The sequence below is a fragment of the Hylobates moloch genome, unplaced genomic scaffold (genome assembly GCF_009828535.3).
Source record: "Hylobates moloch isolate HMO894 unplaced genomic scaffold, HMol_V3 SCAFFOLD_19, whole genome shotgun sequence".
Classification (NCBI taxonomy): domain Eukaryota; kingdom Metazoa; phylum Chordata; class Mammalia; order Primates; family Hylobatidae; genus Hylobates; species Hylobates moloch.
Genome location: NW_026652294.1, coordinates 15,001,709 through 15,017,080, shown reverse-complemented (window position 1 = coordinate 15,017,080; position 15,372 = coordinate 15,001,709). Strand labels below are relative to the sequence as shown.

The 15,372-nt window shown below is 52.9% G+C and overlaps 1 protein-coding gene across 2 annotated transcripts; it reads left to right on the top strand.

The window, feature by feature from the left end:
- The first annotated feature begins 4,966 nt into the window (after positions 1–4,966).
- NOL12 (nucleolar protein 12) lies at positions 4,967–12,401 on the top strand. Of its 2 annotated transcripts, XR_004245531.2 has the most exons (7): positions 4,980–5,099; positions 6,534–6,639; positions 6,933–6,981; positions 7,471–7,613; positions 9,570–9,667; positions 10,053–10,303; positions 12,194–12,384. XR_004245531.2 is itself a non-coding variant. In XM_032139951.2 (6 exons), exons 1-6 carry the CDS (start codon positions 5,017–5,019, stop codon positions 10,213–10,215), a joined length of 642 nt encoding a protein of 213 aa, XP_031995842.1. In that variant the 5' UTR covers positions 4,967–5,016; the 3' UTR covers positions 10,216–12,401. The 2 variants fall into 2 exon arrangements, 1 of the variants encoding a protein (XP_031995842.1); XM_032139951.2 differs by having other exon boundaries at positions 4,967–5,099; positions 10,053–12,401.
- The last annotated feature ends 2,971 nt before the right edge of the window (positions 12,402–15,372 follow it).

The following is a 15,372-nucleotide window of genomic DNA, read 5'->3' as shown; positions in this document are numbered from 1 at the left end:
TCAAAAAAAAAAAAAAAAAAGACTGCACTAGTATTGGCTGGGTGTGGTGGCTCACACCGGTAATCCCAGCACTTTGGGAAGCTGAGGCAGGAGGTTCATTTGAGGTCAGAAGTTTGAGACCACCCTGGCCAACAAGTGAAACCCCGTCTTTACTAAAAATACAAAAATTAGCCGGGCATGGTGGTGCATGCCTGTAGTCCCAGCTACTGTGGAGGCTGAGGCAGGAAAATCACTTGATCCTGGGAAGAGGAGGTTGCAGTGAACCGAGATCACGCCACTGCATTCCAGCCTGGGTGACACAGCAAGACTCCGTCTCAAAAAAAAACAAACAAACAAACAAAAAAAACAAAAAAAAAGCTTGCTTGCTTGCTTGCTTCCCTCCTTCCTTCCTTCCTTTCTTTTTTTGAGACGGTCTCCCTCTGTTGCCCAGGCTGGAGTGCAGCGGCATGATCTCGGCTCACTGCAGCCTCCCTGACTTGGACTCCCATGATTCTCCTACCTGCCGAGTACCTGGGATTGCAGGCGCACACCACCACACCTGGCTGGTTTTTGTGTTTTTGGTGGAGACGAGGTTTCGCTGTGTTTGCCGGGCTGGTCTCCAACTCCTGACCTCGAGTGATCTGCCTGCCTCGGCCTCCCGAAGTGCTGGGATTACAGACAGAGTCTCACTCAATGCTCAGTGTTGCCCAGGCTGGAGTGTAGTGGCGTGATCCCGGCTCGCTACAACCTCCACCTCCCAGCCGCCTGCCTTAGCCTCCCAAAGTGCTAAGATTACAGCCTCTGCCCAGCCGCCACCCCGTCTGGGAAGTGAGGAGCGCCTCTGCCTGGCCTCTGTGCAACCTTCCAAGTGTGAAGTGACAGCCTTCGTTGTAGAATGAATGAAGACACTGGCACTGATTATATAACACCTTAGCAGCTATCTCAAGTAGTTGATGGTGGAGGTATTGGAATTATAGAAGAAAGCAAACACGCAAATTTGACTAAAGGCGATTTTGTGACTTCTTTTTTTTTTTTTTTTTTGAGACAGAATCTTGCTCTTTTGCCCAGGCCGGAGTGCAGTGGCACTATCTCGGCTCACTGTAAGCTCCGCCTCCCAGGTTCACACCATTTTCCTGCCTCAGCCTCCCCAGTAGCTGGGACTACAGGCACCCGCCACCACACCCAGCTAATTTTTTGTATTTTTTTTAGTAGAGACGGGGTTTCACCGTGTTAGCCAGGATGGTCTCGATCTCCTGACCTCGTGATCGGCCCGCCTCGGCCTCCCAAAGTGCTGGGATTACAGGCGTGAGCCACCGCGCCCAGCCGATTTTGTGACTTCTATCTATTGGCCCTGGCAAACCAAGGTTATTCTGGATGGAAATAGCCTTGAAAAGGTGATATATATATATGAACATATCTGATTCTTTTTCCCCGTATAATTCTTACTTTGTGCGTTTGATATTCAGTTGTGTTTGTAATCACGGAAAAATAAAATTAAAAAAAAGAAATCACCATAAAAATGGGCAACCAGCAGCCCTCGGGCTGCTCTGTCTATGGAATAGCCATTCTTTATTCCTTTACTTTCTTAATAAACTTGCTTTCCCTTTAAAAAAAAAGAAAAAAGATTAGCTGAGGTGATGTATAGAAATGCATGGTGCCTAGCACGCAATAGGGGCTCGGTGAGTGTTGGTTCCCTTCACCCCTTTTAAGGCTCAGTGTGTTCCAAGGGCCTAGGAAACTAGGTCCAGATAAGTTAAGTCAATCTCTGTCCTTAGGCCACCTGCACCCCACCCTCAGCACCTGTTCTTGCCTGTGTGACCTCAGACAAGTGACTGCACCTCTCTGAGCCTCAGTTTCCTCCTCAGTAAAATGTGGATTGTACCTCAAAAGCGATCACTATAAGCCAGGCACAGTGGTGGGCACCTGTGGTTCCAGCTACTCCTGAAGCTGAATGGGGAGGATGGCTTGATCCCAGGAGTTTGAGACCAGCTTGGGCAACATAGTGAGACCCTCATCTCTATAAATAAATAAATAATAAAATAAATAATCTAAAGAGAGTAAACAGCTAAATAAATGTCAGCTGCTCTTGTTACTATTTTTCCTCATTAAGTTTATCATCACTTCTTTTCTTATTGTTTTTGTTTTTTGTTTTGAGACAGAGTTTTGCTCTTTTGACCAGGCTAGAGTGAAGTGGCGGGATCACGGCTCACTGCAAACTCTGTCTCCTGGGTTCAAGTGATTCTCCTGCTTCAGCCTCTCGAGTTGCTGGGATTATAGGCATGCACCACCACACCTGGCTAATTGTCATATTTTTAGTAGAGATGGGGTTTCATCATGTTGGTCAGGCTGGTCTGGAACTCTGAACCTCAATCGATCCACCCACCTCGGCCTCCCAAAATGCTAGGATTACACGCATGAGCCATTGCGCCTGGCCTGTTTTTTTTTTTTTTTTTTTTTTTTTTCAGAGATGGGATCTCATTCTGTCGCCCAGGCTGGAATACAGTGGCATGATCACAACTCAATGCAGCCTCAAACTTCTGTGCTTGAGTGATCCTCCCACCTCAGCCTCCCAAGTCACTGGACTATATGTCACCACGCCTGGCTAATTTCTAATTTTTTGTAGAGACAGGGTCTTACTATGTTGCCCTACTGTCTGTCGCCAGGCTGGAGTGCAGTGGCACGATCTCGGATCACTGCAACCCTCCCGGGTTCAAGTGACTCTTCTGCCTCAGCCTCCCAAGTAGCTGGGACTACAGGCGTGTGCCACCACACCCAGCTAATTTTTGTATTTTTAGTAGTCACAGGGTTTCACCATGTTGGCCAGGATGGTCTCAATCTCTTGACCTCGTGATCCGCCTGCCTCAGTCTTCCAAAGTGCTGGGATTACAGGCGTGAGCCACCATGCCCGGCCTGAGCCTTCACTTTTCATCTCCAACCACTCTGGGTGAGAGTGGAGCCCTGGTAAACCAGGCAGGTCGAAGCCTGGGACTGGAAGGAGACAGACTAGCTGCAGAAGGTGACTCTCTGGGCACCTTCAGCCAGGGTGATGCCTCTACCCAGGAGGGTGCCAAGGGTGGCTTTAAGGCACTGCCACTAAGGGGCAGAAGCAGCTGGTCAGAGGTGCAGTCCAGCACCCTAAAGGAGCCCCCTGCATTGCTCTGGGCCACAGAACTGAAAGACCAGGCCTGCAGTTTAAGGGTAACTTCTGGCCGGGCGCGGTGGCTCACTTCTGGCCGGGCGCGGTGGCTCACTCCTGTAATCCCAGCACTAAGGGAGGCCGAGGCAGGCGGATCACCTGTGGTCAGGAGTTCGAGACCAGCCTGACCAACACGGAGAAACCCTGTCTCTACTAAAAATACAAAATTAGCCAGGCGTGGTGGCACATGCCTATAATCCCAGCTACTAGGGAGGCTGAGGCAGGAGAATCGCTTGAACCTGGGAGGCGGAGGTTGCGGTGAGCCAAGATCGTGCCATTGCACTCCAGCCTGGGCAACAAGTGTGAAACTCCATCTCAAAAAAATAAGGTAACTTCCTCTCAGGATCCCACACAGATTTCCCCAAGCAAAGGAGCTGTATGGAATGAATTCAGCATTCTGGAGTGCTGCACTTACTGCCTGCCTCTTTCCAAAACTCACAGTCAGGATACAAAGATTAGTTGGCCGTGGTGGCAGGTGCCAGTAATCCTAGCTACTCAGGAGGCTGAGGCAGGAGAATCGCTTGAACCTGGGAGGCGGAGACTGCAGTGAGCCGAGATCACAACACTGCACTCCAGCCTGGGTGACAAGAGCGAAACTCTGTCTCAGAAAAAAAAAAAAAAAAAAAAAAAAGCGGATGAAGGATGCTGGCATACAATCCAAGTGACTAAAAATTCCCTTCAGACGTCGTTTCACAGAAGTCTTTCACAACCATGCCCTCATTCTCAGTCGAAGATGTTATTACACACTCATTCCACCTTTGGGCAAAGTGAGGCACAAAAAGGGAGGATGGCTTGTGCAGAAAACACGTGTATGCGCGCCTTATGTTATACAAACTTTACATAACTCACTTCCTCACAATCACAGCTGTCAAAGTTTAGTCCACGGACCAGCAGCATTAGCATCACCTGAGAACTTGCTAGAAACGGAAATCCACTCAGAAACCTCTACCCGATCAGAAACTCCTGGGCGGGGCCCAGAGATCCAGGTTTTAGCAATTCTATGCCAAAGTTCGAGAACCGGTGTCTACAACAACTCTATGAAGCTACTATACTTTTCCTTATTTTACAAATAGGGTGAGGCACCACGAAGGCCACTGGTCTTGGACCACACAACTGTAGGTGGGGTGCCAGTATACAAATCCAGGCAGTTTGGCTCCCTCTTGGAGACTACCAACGAGTTGACATCAGAATCTAAAGTAGGGGCCGGCACGGTGGCTCATGTCTGTAATCCCAGCACTTTGGGAGGCAGAGATGGGAGGACCACTTGCGGTCAGGAGTTCAAGAAGCCTGGTCAACATGGTGAAAACTTGTCTCTACTAAAAATGCAAAAATTAGCGGGGTATGGTGGCGCACGCCTGTAATCCCAGTCACTAAGGAGGCTGAAGCGGAGAACTGCTTGAACCTGGGAGGCAGGGGTTGCAATTAACCGACATCGTGCCACTGCACTCCAGCCTGGACGACAGAGAGGGACTCCATCTCAAAAGTAATAATAATAAATTAAAGAAAAAAAATCCAAAGTAGGGTTAGTACAGGAGTTTTTGGCCATTCACGAGTAACTCCATATTGAGTGTGTGCCAGGCACAGTCCTAGGCAATGGGGTCCAGGGGACCTCGCTCTCACTGAAGCGAGTCTGGGGAGGGGCTGGAGCTGGGAGTCACGGAGAGATCAGGGACCAGCGCGTCATGCATGGGAAGAGGGAAGAAAAGGAGCTGGGAGGTCCCTTTAAAAGGCTGGGCCTGGTGGACGGAACTGCGGAGCGACGCTGAAGGGTGCGCCCGGGAGGATGAGTACGCTACACCCGGAAGTGTCTCCAGGAAGAGGAAGCCGGTGGCCTCACTGCTATGGGCCGCAACAAGAAGAAGAAGCGAGATGGTGACGACCGGCGGCCCAGGCTCGTTCTTAGCTTCGACGAGGAGAAGAGGCGGTGAGTGGCAAAGCCGGACCGGACTCCCCTCGAGCTGTTCTTCGCGGCCAAGGCCAGGTCTGGGGCCGAGCACGCTCCCGCCGAGGGCTCTTCCGGTCCCGCCCCCTGGCGTGGCTAGAGAACCCCTCTTGGCCTCCCAGCCCGCGTTCCCGCTTTTCCCTTCTCGGCCTCCACGCTTCTCCTTTCTTGGCCTCCCCACCTCGCCTAGTGTCTCTGCGCCGCCAGACAGCCGGAAGCTCGGGTCTCAGAGCAGTGGCTTCGACCACCCTAGCCCAGCCCAGCCCAGTCCATCGGTCCGGCACACAGCAGGCGCCCAGCCATTGTTGGTGAATGATGAGCCAATGAAATGAGAGTGGCTTAAGTTCATTCATTCCCTCTCTAGACATTTATTGGGCTCCTTTGCTGTGCCAGGTCCCGTATCAGGAAGCGGAACCTGAGCCTCAGCGTCCGGCCAGACAAATAGCACATGGTAGCGGGTCAGCGAAAAGCCCAGTGCTGGACTGTGGGACAAAATGGGAACAGAGCAGCTAGCACTGTGGAGATGAGAAGGGGCTGAGATCAGACCGAGGGAGGGAGGGTGGGAGGGAAATGCCGGGTATCATCAGGAAACTCCTAGCATGCATCAACAGGCCCTACAGGCGAGTTTAGGGTCAGGTGTCCTGGGGACATGGGTGTTGGTCCAGTGCAGGGTTTCTGAAGGTCTGGATGATGGTGGCCCTGAAAACCCTGTTGAGAGAGTAATGAGGTTTGCAGGTGTGGAAGGGGTTACCTCATGTACTGTGTGTGCCCCCCGCCCTGACCTGGCCCTGTTGCCTGAACCTGAGATCCCTGGAGGGTATTGAGTGGAAAGAGGCAGTATCTCCCTTATTTTCCTAAATGTATCCTTTCTCTAACCTTGGGCAAGTAACCTAGACTCTGTGCCTCAACGTTCCCATCTGTAAGATGGAGATTGATACCCACTGCACAGGTTGTTGTGAGGGTTTTTTGGTTTTTTTTTGTTTTTGAGACGGAGTCTGTGTCGTCCAGGCTAGAGTGCAGTGGCGTGATCTCAGCTCACTGCAACCTCCGCCTCCCAGCTTCAAGCAGTTCTCCCCGCTCAGCCTCCCAAATAGCTGGGACTACAGGCATGCGCCACCAAGCCCAGCCAATTTTTGTGTTTTTAGTAGACACAGAGTTTCACCATGTTTGCCAGGCTGGTCTTGAACTCCTGGCCTCAAGTGATCTGCCCACCTCGACCTTCCAAAGTACTGGGATTACAGGCGTGAGCCACCATGCCTGGCCATTGTTGTGAAGGTTAAATGAGCCATTACTTATACATTTTTTGGAATGGTGCCCAGCACATAGCGAGCGCGGCATTAGCCATTTTTCTCCTAGAGCGAGCCCTTCTCTCTTTGTATAATGACTCTCCTGTCTCTGCCGGCTTCCTTCCTGTAGAGAGTACCTGACAGGCTTCCACAAGCGGAAGGTCGAGCGGAAGAAGGCAGCCATTGAGGAGATTAAGCAGCGGCTGAAAGAGGAGCAGAGGAAGCTTCGGGAGGAGGTGCGCAGGGGGAAGGTGGGAGGGAGGTCTTTGATTCTTAGGGCACGTGCAGCCTTGGATTTCCCTAATAGAGGCAGCTGCTGGCATGGGGCGGCGTGTGTGTGGGCAGGACTGGGGAACAGTTTATACAGGTGGAGACTCGGTGGGCCCGGGTCTGGGAGTGATGGAAGATGGAGTCTCCTAATCTTGCAGTATGGATCATGGTCTCCCTCACCCTGGGGGTGATTAATACCCCAGCCTGAGGTTGGACTAAGAGGCCATACTCACTGTGTTCCCTGCCCGTGTGGTTTCAGCGCCACCAGGAATACTTGAAGATGCTGGCAGAGAGAGAAGAGGCGCTGGGTAAGTGGCATGCTTGGCCTGACCTGGAGAACAGCTCACAGGCCTGGTTTATACCCTTGGTGGGTGGAAGGGATAGAAGCTGACCTCCTTGGCCCTAGGGATCTTGGGGGGTACCCTGGGGCCAGGGGTGGTCCTAAGCACCTCTAAGTGCAAGTGGAACAGAGACCAGGAGAAGGAGGCCCAAACCCCACGGTTAACCAAGCCTGAGCAGAGAGCCCAGTTTTTGAGGATGGAAAGGACTAGGGGTGGAGGGGAGGGACAGCAGTAGCTGTCACAGAGGGTTTGTCTGACATGGGGACCAGCTAGAGCATGAAGGAAACAGGATCATTCACAACATTCATCCACAGACCAGGCTCTACAGCCAGTGACCTTGTGGATGCGCTCCACGTCCACAGAGTAGAGGGGGCATTGCACTCCAGTGCGGGAGGGAGGCTGGAGCCTGGTCACTCGTTCCCCTGGCTGAGGCCAGGTCTGTGTCCACCCCCACAGAGGAGGCAGATGAGCTGGACTGGTTGGTGACAGCAAAGACGGAGTCGGTGCAGTACGACCACCCCAACCACACAGTCACCGTGACCACCATCAGTGACCTGGACCTCTCGGGGGCCCGGCTGCTCGGGCTGACCCCGCCTGAGGTGGGTCCCAGTCTCAGCCCTGGGAAGAAGGGGCGTGAGGGCAGACTGGCTTGTCAGGGTTGCTCAGTGCTGGCCCGTGTCGTGGGTACCCCACTGCCGGGGCTCCTTCCCTTTGGACCCTTCATTCCCTGCTTCCGGGGTGCTGCAGAGGCCAACCCCACTGCTGAGCGGCTGAGGAGCTTGGGCAGGCTCCTTCACCTTGCCTGCTTCCCTTTCTCCATCAGCGAACTGGGGGTTGCTGATGGTGGCACCTGCCTTGTGGGATTGGTATGAGGGTGAAAGTGGTTAATCCGTGTGAGTTACTTGGCACAGTGCCCAGCCCTGTTGTAAGTGCTTCACAAAAGGTAGCTGTTTGTTGTGATCGTTCCCTTTGTGCGATTCGCAGCCCTGGCGCGTCTGTGTGCACTAAGTGGGTTTTCTTTTTTTTTTTTTTTTTTTTGAGAGAGACTCTCTCTCTCGCCCCGGCGGGGGTGCGGGGGGCCAATCTGGGCTCACTGCAAGCTCCGCCTCCCAGGTTCACGCCATTCTCCTGCCTCAGCCTCTCCGAGTAGCTGGGACTACAGGCGCCCGCCACCACGCCCGGCTAATTTTTTTTGTATTTTTAGTAGAGACGGGGTTTCACTGTGGTCTCGATCTCCTGACCTCGTGATCCGCCCGCCTCGGCCTCCCAAAGTGCTGGGATTACAAGCGTGAGCCACCGCGCCCGGCCAACTAAGTGGGTTTTCAACCTGTTGGTTGTGAATCATGAGTAGGTTGCAACCAGCATAAAAAATATAATATAATTGAAAATATCCGAAAGTGTCATGTTAAATATTGTTTCATGAAACAGCTGTTTCCATTGGAGTTGTATCTGGGTGTGCCTAAGAATTTATGGACGTATATGCACACAGTTATGATATAAAACACATTTCCTTGTGTGGGTTACTGTGTTCTTAAATCCTGGAGCCACTCCCCTGTCACATCCATACTGATCTCAGGGCCGGGCATGGTGGCTCACACCTGTAATCCCAGCATTTTGGGAGGCCAAGGCAGGCGTATCACCTGGGGTCAGGAGTTTGAGACCAGCCTGGCCAACATGGTGAAACCCCGTCTCTACTAAAAGTACAAAAATCAGCCAGGGGGCCAGGCACAGTGGCTCATGCCTGTAATCCCAGCACTTTGGGAGGCCGAGGCAGGCGGATCACCTGAGGTCGGGAGTTCAAGACCAGCCTGACCAACGTGGAGAAACCCCGTCTCTACTAAAAATACAAAATTAGCTGGTTGTGGTGGCACATGCCTGTAATCCCAGCTACTCAGGAGGCTGAGGCAGGAGAATAGCATGAACCTGGGAGGCGGAGGTTGTGGTGAGCCAAGATCATGCCATTGCACTCCAGCCTGGGCAAAAAGAGCGAAACTCCATCTCAAAAAAGACTTAGCCAGGCATGGTGGCATGCGCCTGTAATCGCACGGATTACAGGAGGCACATGCCTGTAATCCCAGCTACACAGGAGGCTGAGGCAGGAGAATTGCTTGAACTCAGGAGGCACAGTTTGCAGTGAGCCAAGATTGCACCACTGCACTCCAGCCTGGGTGACAGAGCGAGACTCCATCTTAAAAAACAAAACAAAATCATACTGATCTCACACCGGTCTTTCATTTTATGCTCATTATTATGCAAGTTCTGATACAAAGACAAGTCTTGTCCCTGTTTTGGTAGGATTTTCATTCCTGAATGTTTAAGTATGTACTGGAAGCTTCTAGGGGCAGGAAAGGGTTTGCAAACAGGCCTTCCCCTGTGTAATCCTTGCTTTAGGGCAGATAGACTGTTCTTCCATCCGAGGCCTTCTCTAGTCCCATCTCAGGCCTGTGATGCAGCAGGGTGCACCACCACTTGCCAGAGCCATGGTGGCTTGGGGTGCCCAGCCCAGGTCCCCCCAGCTACTGCTCCATGTAAGTCATTGTCTTGTGCCTCTTTAGGGAGGGGCTGGAGACAGGTCTGAGGAGGAGGCGTCATCCATGGAGAAACCAACCAAAGCCTTGCCCAGGAAGTCCAGAGACCCCCTGCTCTCTCAGCGGTGAGTCTTGGCCTGCTGCCTCCCCAGTCCCACCCCTCCTGGCTGGCAGTAGTGACCTGGCCCTTAGGGGTGGTGTGGAGCAGGTGTAGGGCCCGGAGCAGCCCTCTGCTTTGCCTCTCCAGTGATCCTCTGCCTCTCCTCATTGCCCCGTCCTGTCCCACCCACCCCTGGTAGTGTCCGACCTCCAGTGCCTTTTGTGCCTGGGTGAAGGGCCTGTCTCTCTGAGCTGAGTTGCTGGCAGGCACTCTGGAGGTAGAGCAGGCCAACTCTGGCATGAACTTGGTGGTCCTGGCATTTGCAACCTGTCCTGACATCCCCTCCATAAGCCAGGTGGTAAGTCACCCCACAACGCAATCTTAAACTGAGGCTTTCTCTGCTCCCCTAGGATCTCCTCCCTCACAGCATCACTGCATGCACACAGCCGCAAAAAGGTCAAGAGGAAACATCCCCGACAGGCCCAGGACTCCAAGAAGCCCCCAAGGGCCACTCGTACCAGCAAGGCCCAGCGCCGCCGTCTGACAGGCAGAGCGCGGCACAGCGGGGAGTGAGACCGAGAACCAAGCGGTGCCCCAGCCTAGGCTGCGGGGACCTGTCCTTGCTCAGCTTGGCTGTCCCTGTAGCCCAGCCTGCACCTAGGTAATGACTGCACAGCTCAAGGTTGGGAAGCCAGGACCTCTCTGGCCTGGGGCCAGCTGCCTTTGCCTGGGGTTTGAATTCCAGAAGAAGCAGGCAGCTGAGAGCAGGCCTCCCCCAGGAAGAGCCTTCAGAGCCACGTTGGGGCATCTTCCCAAATGCGCACCCCACCTGGCACTCATCAGATTTGTGGAACTCATCAGAGATTTGTGCGCTTGTGATTTGTTTGTGCTTGATCCCATGCACAGGGCAGGTTTCTGGGGTGGTGGAAATGGTCAGGGCTCATGGGTCTGTCTCCAGCAGTCTGTCCTGTGGCTACAATAAAGCACAGTTCTCCCTGTGTTAAGATCCTAACCAGGCTTAAGGATCAGTGTGTCCATTGGTAGAATAGAGCCCACCTGCTCTGAAAAGCAGGCTCCTGAGGCCAGTTGGGGAGCAGTGCCCCCCATGCCCTTCACCGAGGAGCCTCTGTGCCTGTCCCTTGTTCTGGGCCCCAGGAGTCTCCTCAGCTGACACTGAAGATGTGGAAGCAGTTGAGTCCCAGGTCATTCCCCATCGCCACACTGGGGCAGCGTCCCCAGGCTTCCAGTAGCTCCCAGGTGGGGCCCAACATGAAAGGATTGATTAATTAATTCTTTCTAAGGCAATTGCAGCCAGGCTTGGTGGCTCACACCTGTAATCCCAGCACTTTGGGAGGCCGAGGCAGGCAGATCACTTAAGGTCAGGAGTTCGAGACCAGCCTGGCCAACATGGTGAAACCCTGTCTCTACTAAAAATACAAAAATTAGCCAGGTGTGGTGGCGCACACATGTAATCCCAGCCACTTGGGAGGCTGAGGTTGGAGAATCGCTTGAACCCTGGAGGCGGGGTCTGCAGTGAGCCAAGATCACACCATTGCACTCTAGCCTGGGCAACAGTGTGACCCTGTCTCAAAAAAACCTAAAAAAGCAGTTGCGTCTTGACTTGCATAAAAGTAGCCCCCCAGAGTAGACCCTGCGGGTGCCAGCTAGAACTCCACAAGGGGCCATGTCTTCACACTCCTTCCAGATGGATGAGTTGATGGAAACCTTGTCCCAGCTTGTCAGTCCTGGGCAGGAATGAAAGAATTTCAGGTTGTGCCTTGGTTAGAGGAGCTGTGTTGGGTCCTAAACACTAGGTCCACAAAGGGGAGTGAGCTGTATTCCCAGGGCTCGCTGATGCCCATGGACTATGGAGTCAGGATGACAGGACAGTGCAGTGAGGGGATCTGCGACAGGACTGCGGGCTCTACCCGCCCTGATGTGGGAGCTCCTGGAGCGGGGGTGAGCAGTGAGCCAGGGTCTGCAGGGCCGTCCTCTCTCCATAGCAACAGCCAGGCCTTTCAGTGGAGCAGGCTTAGTGACTGGCTCAGTTATGCTGTACCTGGGAATGGACAGGCCCTCTCCCATGTCACCATCAAAACCCACTGATGAAGGCTGGTGGGAGTCTGAGGGCTGCACCTGGGTATGGCGAGTGCCCCTCAAGGATTGTGCTGAGCGCCTTGGCCTGGCCTCTCAGCTCCGCCCACCTGCTCTCCATGCCACCTTTTCGTTGTCCTCCCCGGGTGGCATATGCCACTTGGCTGCCTCGTGCCTGGGCAGAGTGGTGCCTATTATGGGCCCTCGAGGTGGCTCTGGTGCTCAGCCTGCTGTGAGCAGGAGCAGCTGAGTCCCAGGGGTTCTTGCGCACAGCAGGGCTCAGGTTTGAATCCAGGCTCTGCTGCTTGGTCGCTGCATGAGCTTCTGCTGTGCTGCTCTCTCTGGTTTGTTTCCTCATGTGTAAGATGACACAAGATACCTACCTCTTAGGGCTACCCCGAGACTAAAATAAGACCATGTGCATGAACCACTTCCCAAAGCGCCTGTTGCTCTCCAGGTGTGCCTACCGCATGTTGCCGCTGCTGCTTCTGCTGGGACGTCTGACTCCAGTTCCTTCTCCCCTCTCCAGTGACAAGGTCATTTACAACTTATATTTACAATTTATAGTGTTTACCAGTATTAAATTCTCAGCCACTCCTTTCCAAGTGTGCCTTCATTTCTTCCAGCAGACTAGGGAAGTTGAGTCACAGTGATTTGACCAATTCTAGGATCAGGGTGGTGGATTCAGAACCCTCTGGAGAACTTGTCTTTTCTCCAGGAGCCCCTCACCATGCTGTGGAGGCACCTGGGCTCCTTCCTCCTGTCGCTCTCCAGAGTTGGGCCTTTGAGAGGTTTATGAAGAAGAGTTAGGTTTAGCTGCATATACTCTAAAACAAAATTGAAAAATAACTGGCTTGTGTAAAAGAGTTCCCAGGTTAACAAAGATGGGAGGTTCCTAGCCTGGAGCTGGGAAGGTTGGAGGCTGGGATGCTGAGCTTCTAACTCTATGCCTTGTTTTATGCTGTGTGCCATTTTCAACACATGGCCCCTGCCTCACGGCACAAGGTGGCTGCTTGAGCTGCAGCCATTATGTCTGCATTTCAGCCAGCAGGAAAGAAAAGGGGATGAAGAAGAACATGCTCCTCCTTTCGAAAACATTTAGGGCCAGGTGTGGTGGCTCACACCTGTAATCTCAGCACTTTGGGAGGCCGAGGCGGGCGGATCACCTGAGGTCTGGAGTTCGAGACCAGCCTGACCAACATGGAGAAACCCCTGTCTCTACTAAAAATACAAAATTAGCTGGGTGTGGTGGCGCATGCCTGTAATCCCAGCCACTCAGGAGGCTGAGCCAGGAGAATTGCTTGAACCTGGGAGGTGGAGGTTGCGGTGAGCCGAGATCGTGCCATTGCACTCCAGCCTTGGCAACAAGAGTGAAACTCCGTCTCAAAAAAAAAAAGAAAAAAATTGGCACTTGGCATGTCCCGTTGGCCAGGCAGGAGGCAAAGCATGAGGCAGAGGCAAGGGAGCTCCTAGCTGCAAGACAGGCTAGGAACTCTTTTATTTATTTATTTTTTGAGATGTAGTTTTGCTCATCGTCCAGGCTGGAGTGCAATGGTGCAATCTCGGCTCACTGCAACCTCTGCTTCCTGGATTCAAGCAATTCTCCTGCCTCAGCCTCCCCAGTAGCTGGGACTACAGGCACCTGCCACCATGCCTAATTTTTGTATTTTTAGTAGAAATGGGATTTTGCTTTGTTGGTCAGGCTGGTCTCGAACTCTTGACCTCAGGTGATCCACCCGCCGTGGCCTCCCAAAGTGCTGAGATTACAGGCATGAGCCACCCCGCCCGGCCAGGAACTCTTCTATTCTGGGAAACCAAGTGCCCACATGAGAATTGGGGATTGTGTTAGAAAGGAGAGAATGGGGCCAGGCACAGTGGTTCATGCCTATAATCCCAGCACTTTGGGAGGCTGAGGTGGGCCAATCACCTGAGATCAGGTGTTTGAGACCAGCCTGGCCAACGTGGCAAAACCCGATCTCTACTAAAAATATAAAAATTAGCCAGGTGTGACGGCAGGTGGTGTAATCCCAGCTACTTGGGAGGCTGAGACAAGAGAATCACTTGAACCCAAGGGGCGGAGGTTGCAGTGGGCCAAGATCACGCCACTGCATTCCAGCCTGGGTGACAACAGCAAGACTCCATCTCAAAAAAAAAAAAACAGAGAATGGGTGTTGGGGTATAATCAGCAGATTATTTCACAGAAGCCAAATATATAAACGGCTGTCATGAGGGGATCCATCTGTGTGGAACTAAAGTCACAGCAGGCATTTATCCATCCCCAGTTTTCACACCAAGGTCAGGCCCTGTGCTAGTACATGATGAGCTGTGGCCATAGTTACCTGAAGCTGGGCTCAGCCCGTTAAAATAAAACTTCTTTTGGTAGGATCTATTTTGGGGTGGCCTGAGCTCTCCCAAGGGAGTGAGGTGAGGAACTGTGGGGGCAGGTGTTCCGGGGTCATATAAGCCTCAGCGTCCATCCTTTCCAAGGTCCCAGTGGCGCTGACGACCTTGACGTCCCCAGGTTTGAGCCATTGACCTTCCTTTGGCTTGCAGGTGGCTCTGGTGACCGGGTTTGGTTCCTCCTGAGCTTGGAGAGCTCACTGCCTGCTCCCTTGTGAGGACTGCTAGAAATGCCCGCCTTGTTCTGAGCTAGCTTCGGCCTCCCACAGACACCTTCAGAGGTTTGCAGGCTGTTCTCAGCCTTTCTCGCTCTCCTCACCTTTGAGCCACCTCCAAGGAGAAGCCTTCTCTGCCTTCCTCCTTTCTCCACCTGACCTCCCATGATAGTAGGTGTTTCCTTCTTTTAAACACTGAACACAGTGGATCTTGGTTTGTCCCTCGAACCAGACCAGAGCTTTCTGAGTAAGAAGTTGTATCTTAGTCATTTCTGTTTCTGCTCTGGGCACAAGCTTGTGTCAATGTAGGTTCTCAGCCAATCCTGTCTGAATCCAACCCCCAGGTGATCCCCAACAACTCTCAATCTAAGATTTCCGTGACCCTAGTGCCAAGCTCACCTGCCTGCAAGTGTCTGAATCTAGTCCACCTTCCCTATCTCATTGCTGCATCCATCTCTCCTGGACTCCTGCTGCAACCTTCCTCCCTGTCCAGTGAATTTTGCCCTCCTCCTCCCATCCCAGTCGCCACAATTGGCAAATACCAACTAAAAGGAAAAAAGATGAGAAACAATTTTTTTTTTTTAAGGCGGAGTCTCACTCTGTTGCCCAGGCTGGAATGCAGTGGTGTGATCTTGGCTCACTGCAACCTCTGCCTTCCGGGTTCAAGCGATGCTCCTGCCTCAGCCTTCTGAGTAGCTGAGACTACAGGCGCACACCACTACGCCCGGCTATTTTTTTTTTTTTTCTTTTTTAGACGAGTTTTGCTCTGTCGCCCAGGCTGGAGTGCAATGGCGCTATCTCGGCTCACTGCAACCTCCGCCTCCCCGTTAAGAAAACTGTCATGACAGAGAGGTTAAGACTCTAGTCCAAGGTCTGTGCTAAAGCCAGCCCAGCGGACTGTCGCCAGAATGAACCAACGGGAAAGAGGTCAGAAGGAGCCAGATCCGCCAGTGCCAGCCCTCTCTAGGGCTCCTTGGGGACCCCCAGCGGATGAGGGCTGCGGGCGGCCCAGGCTAAACGT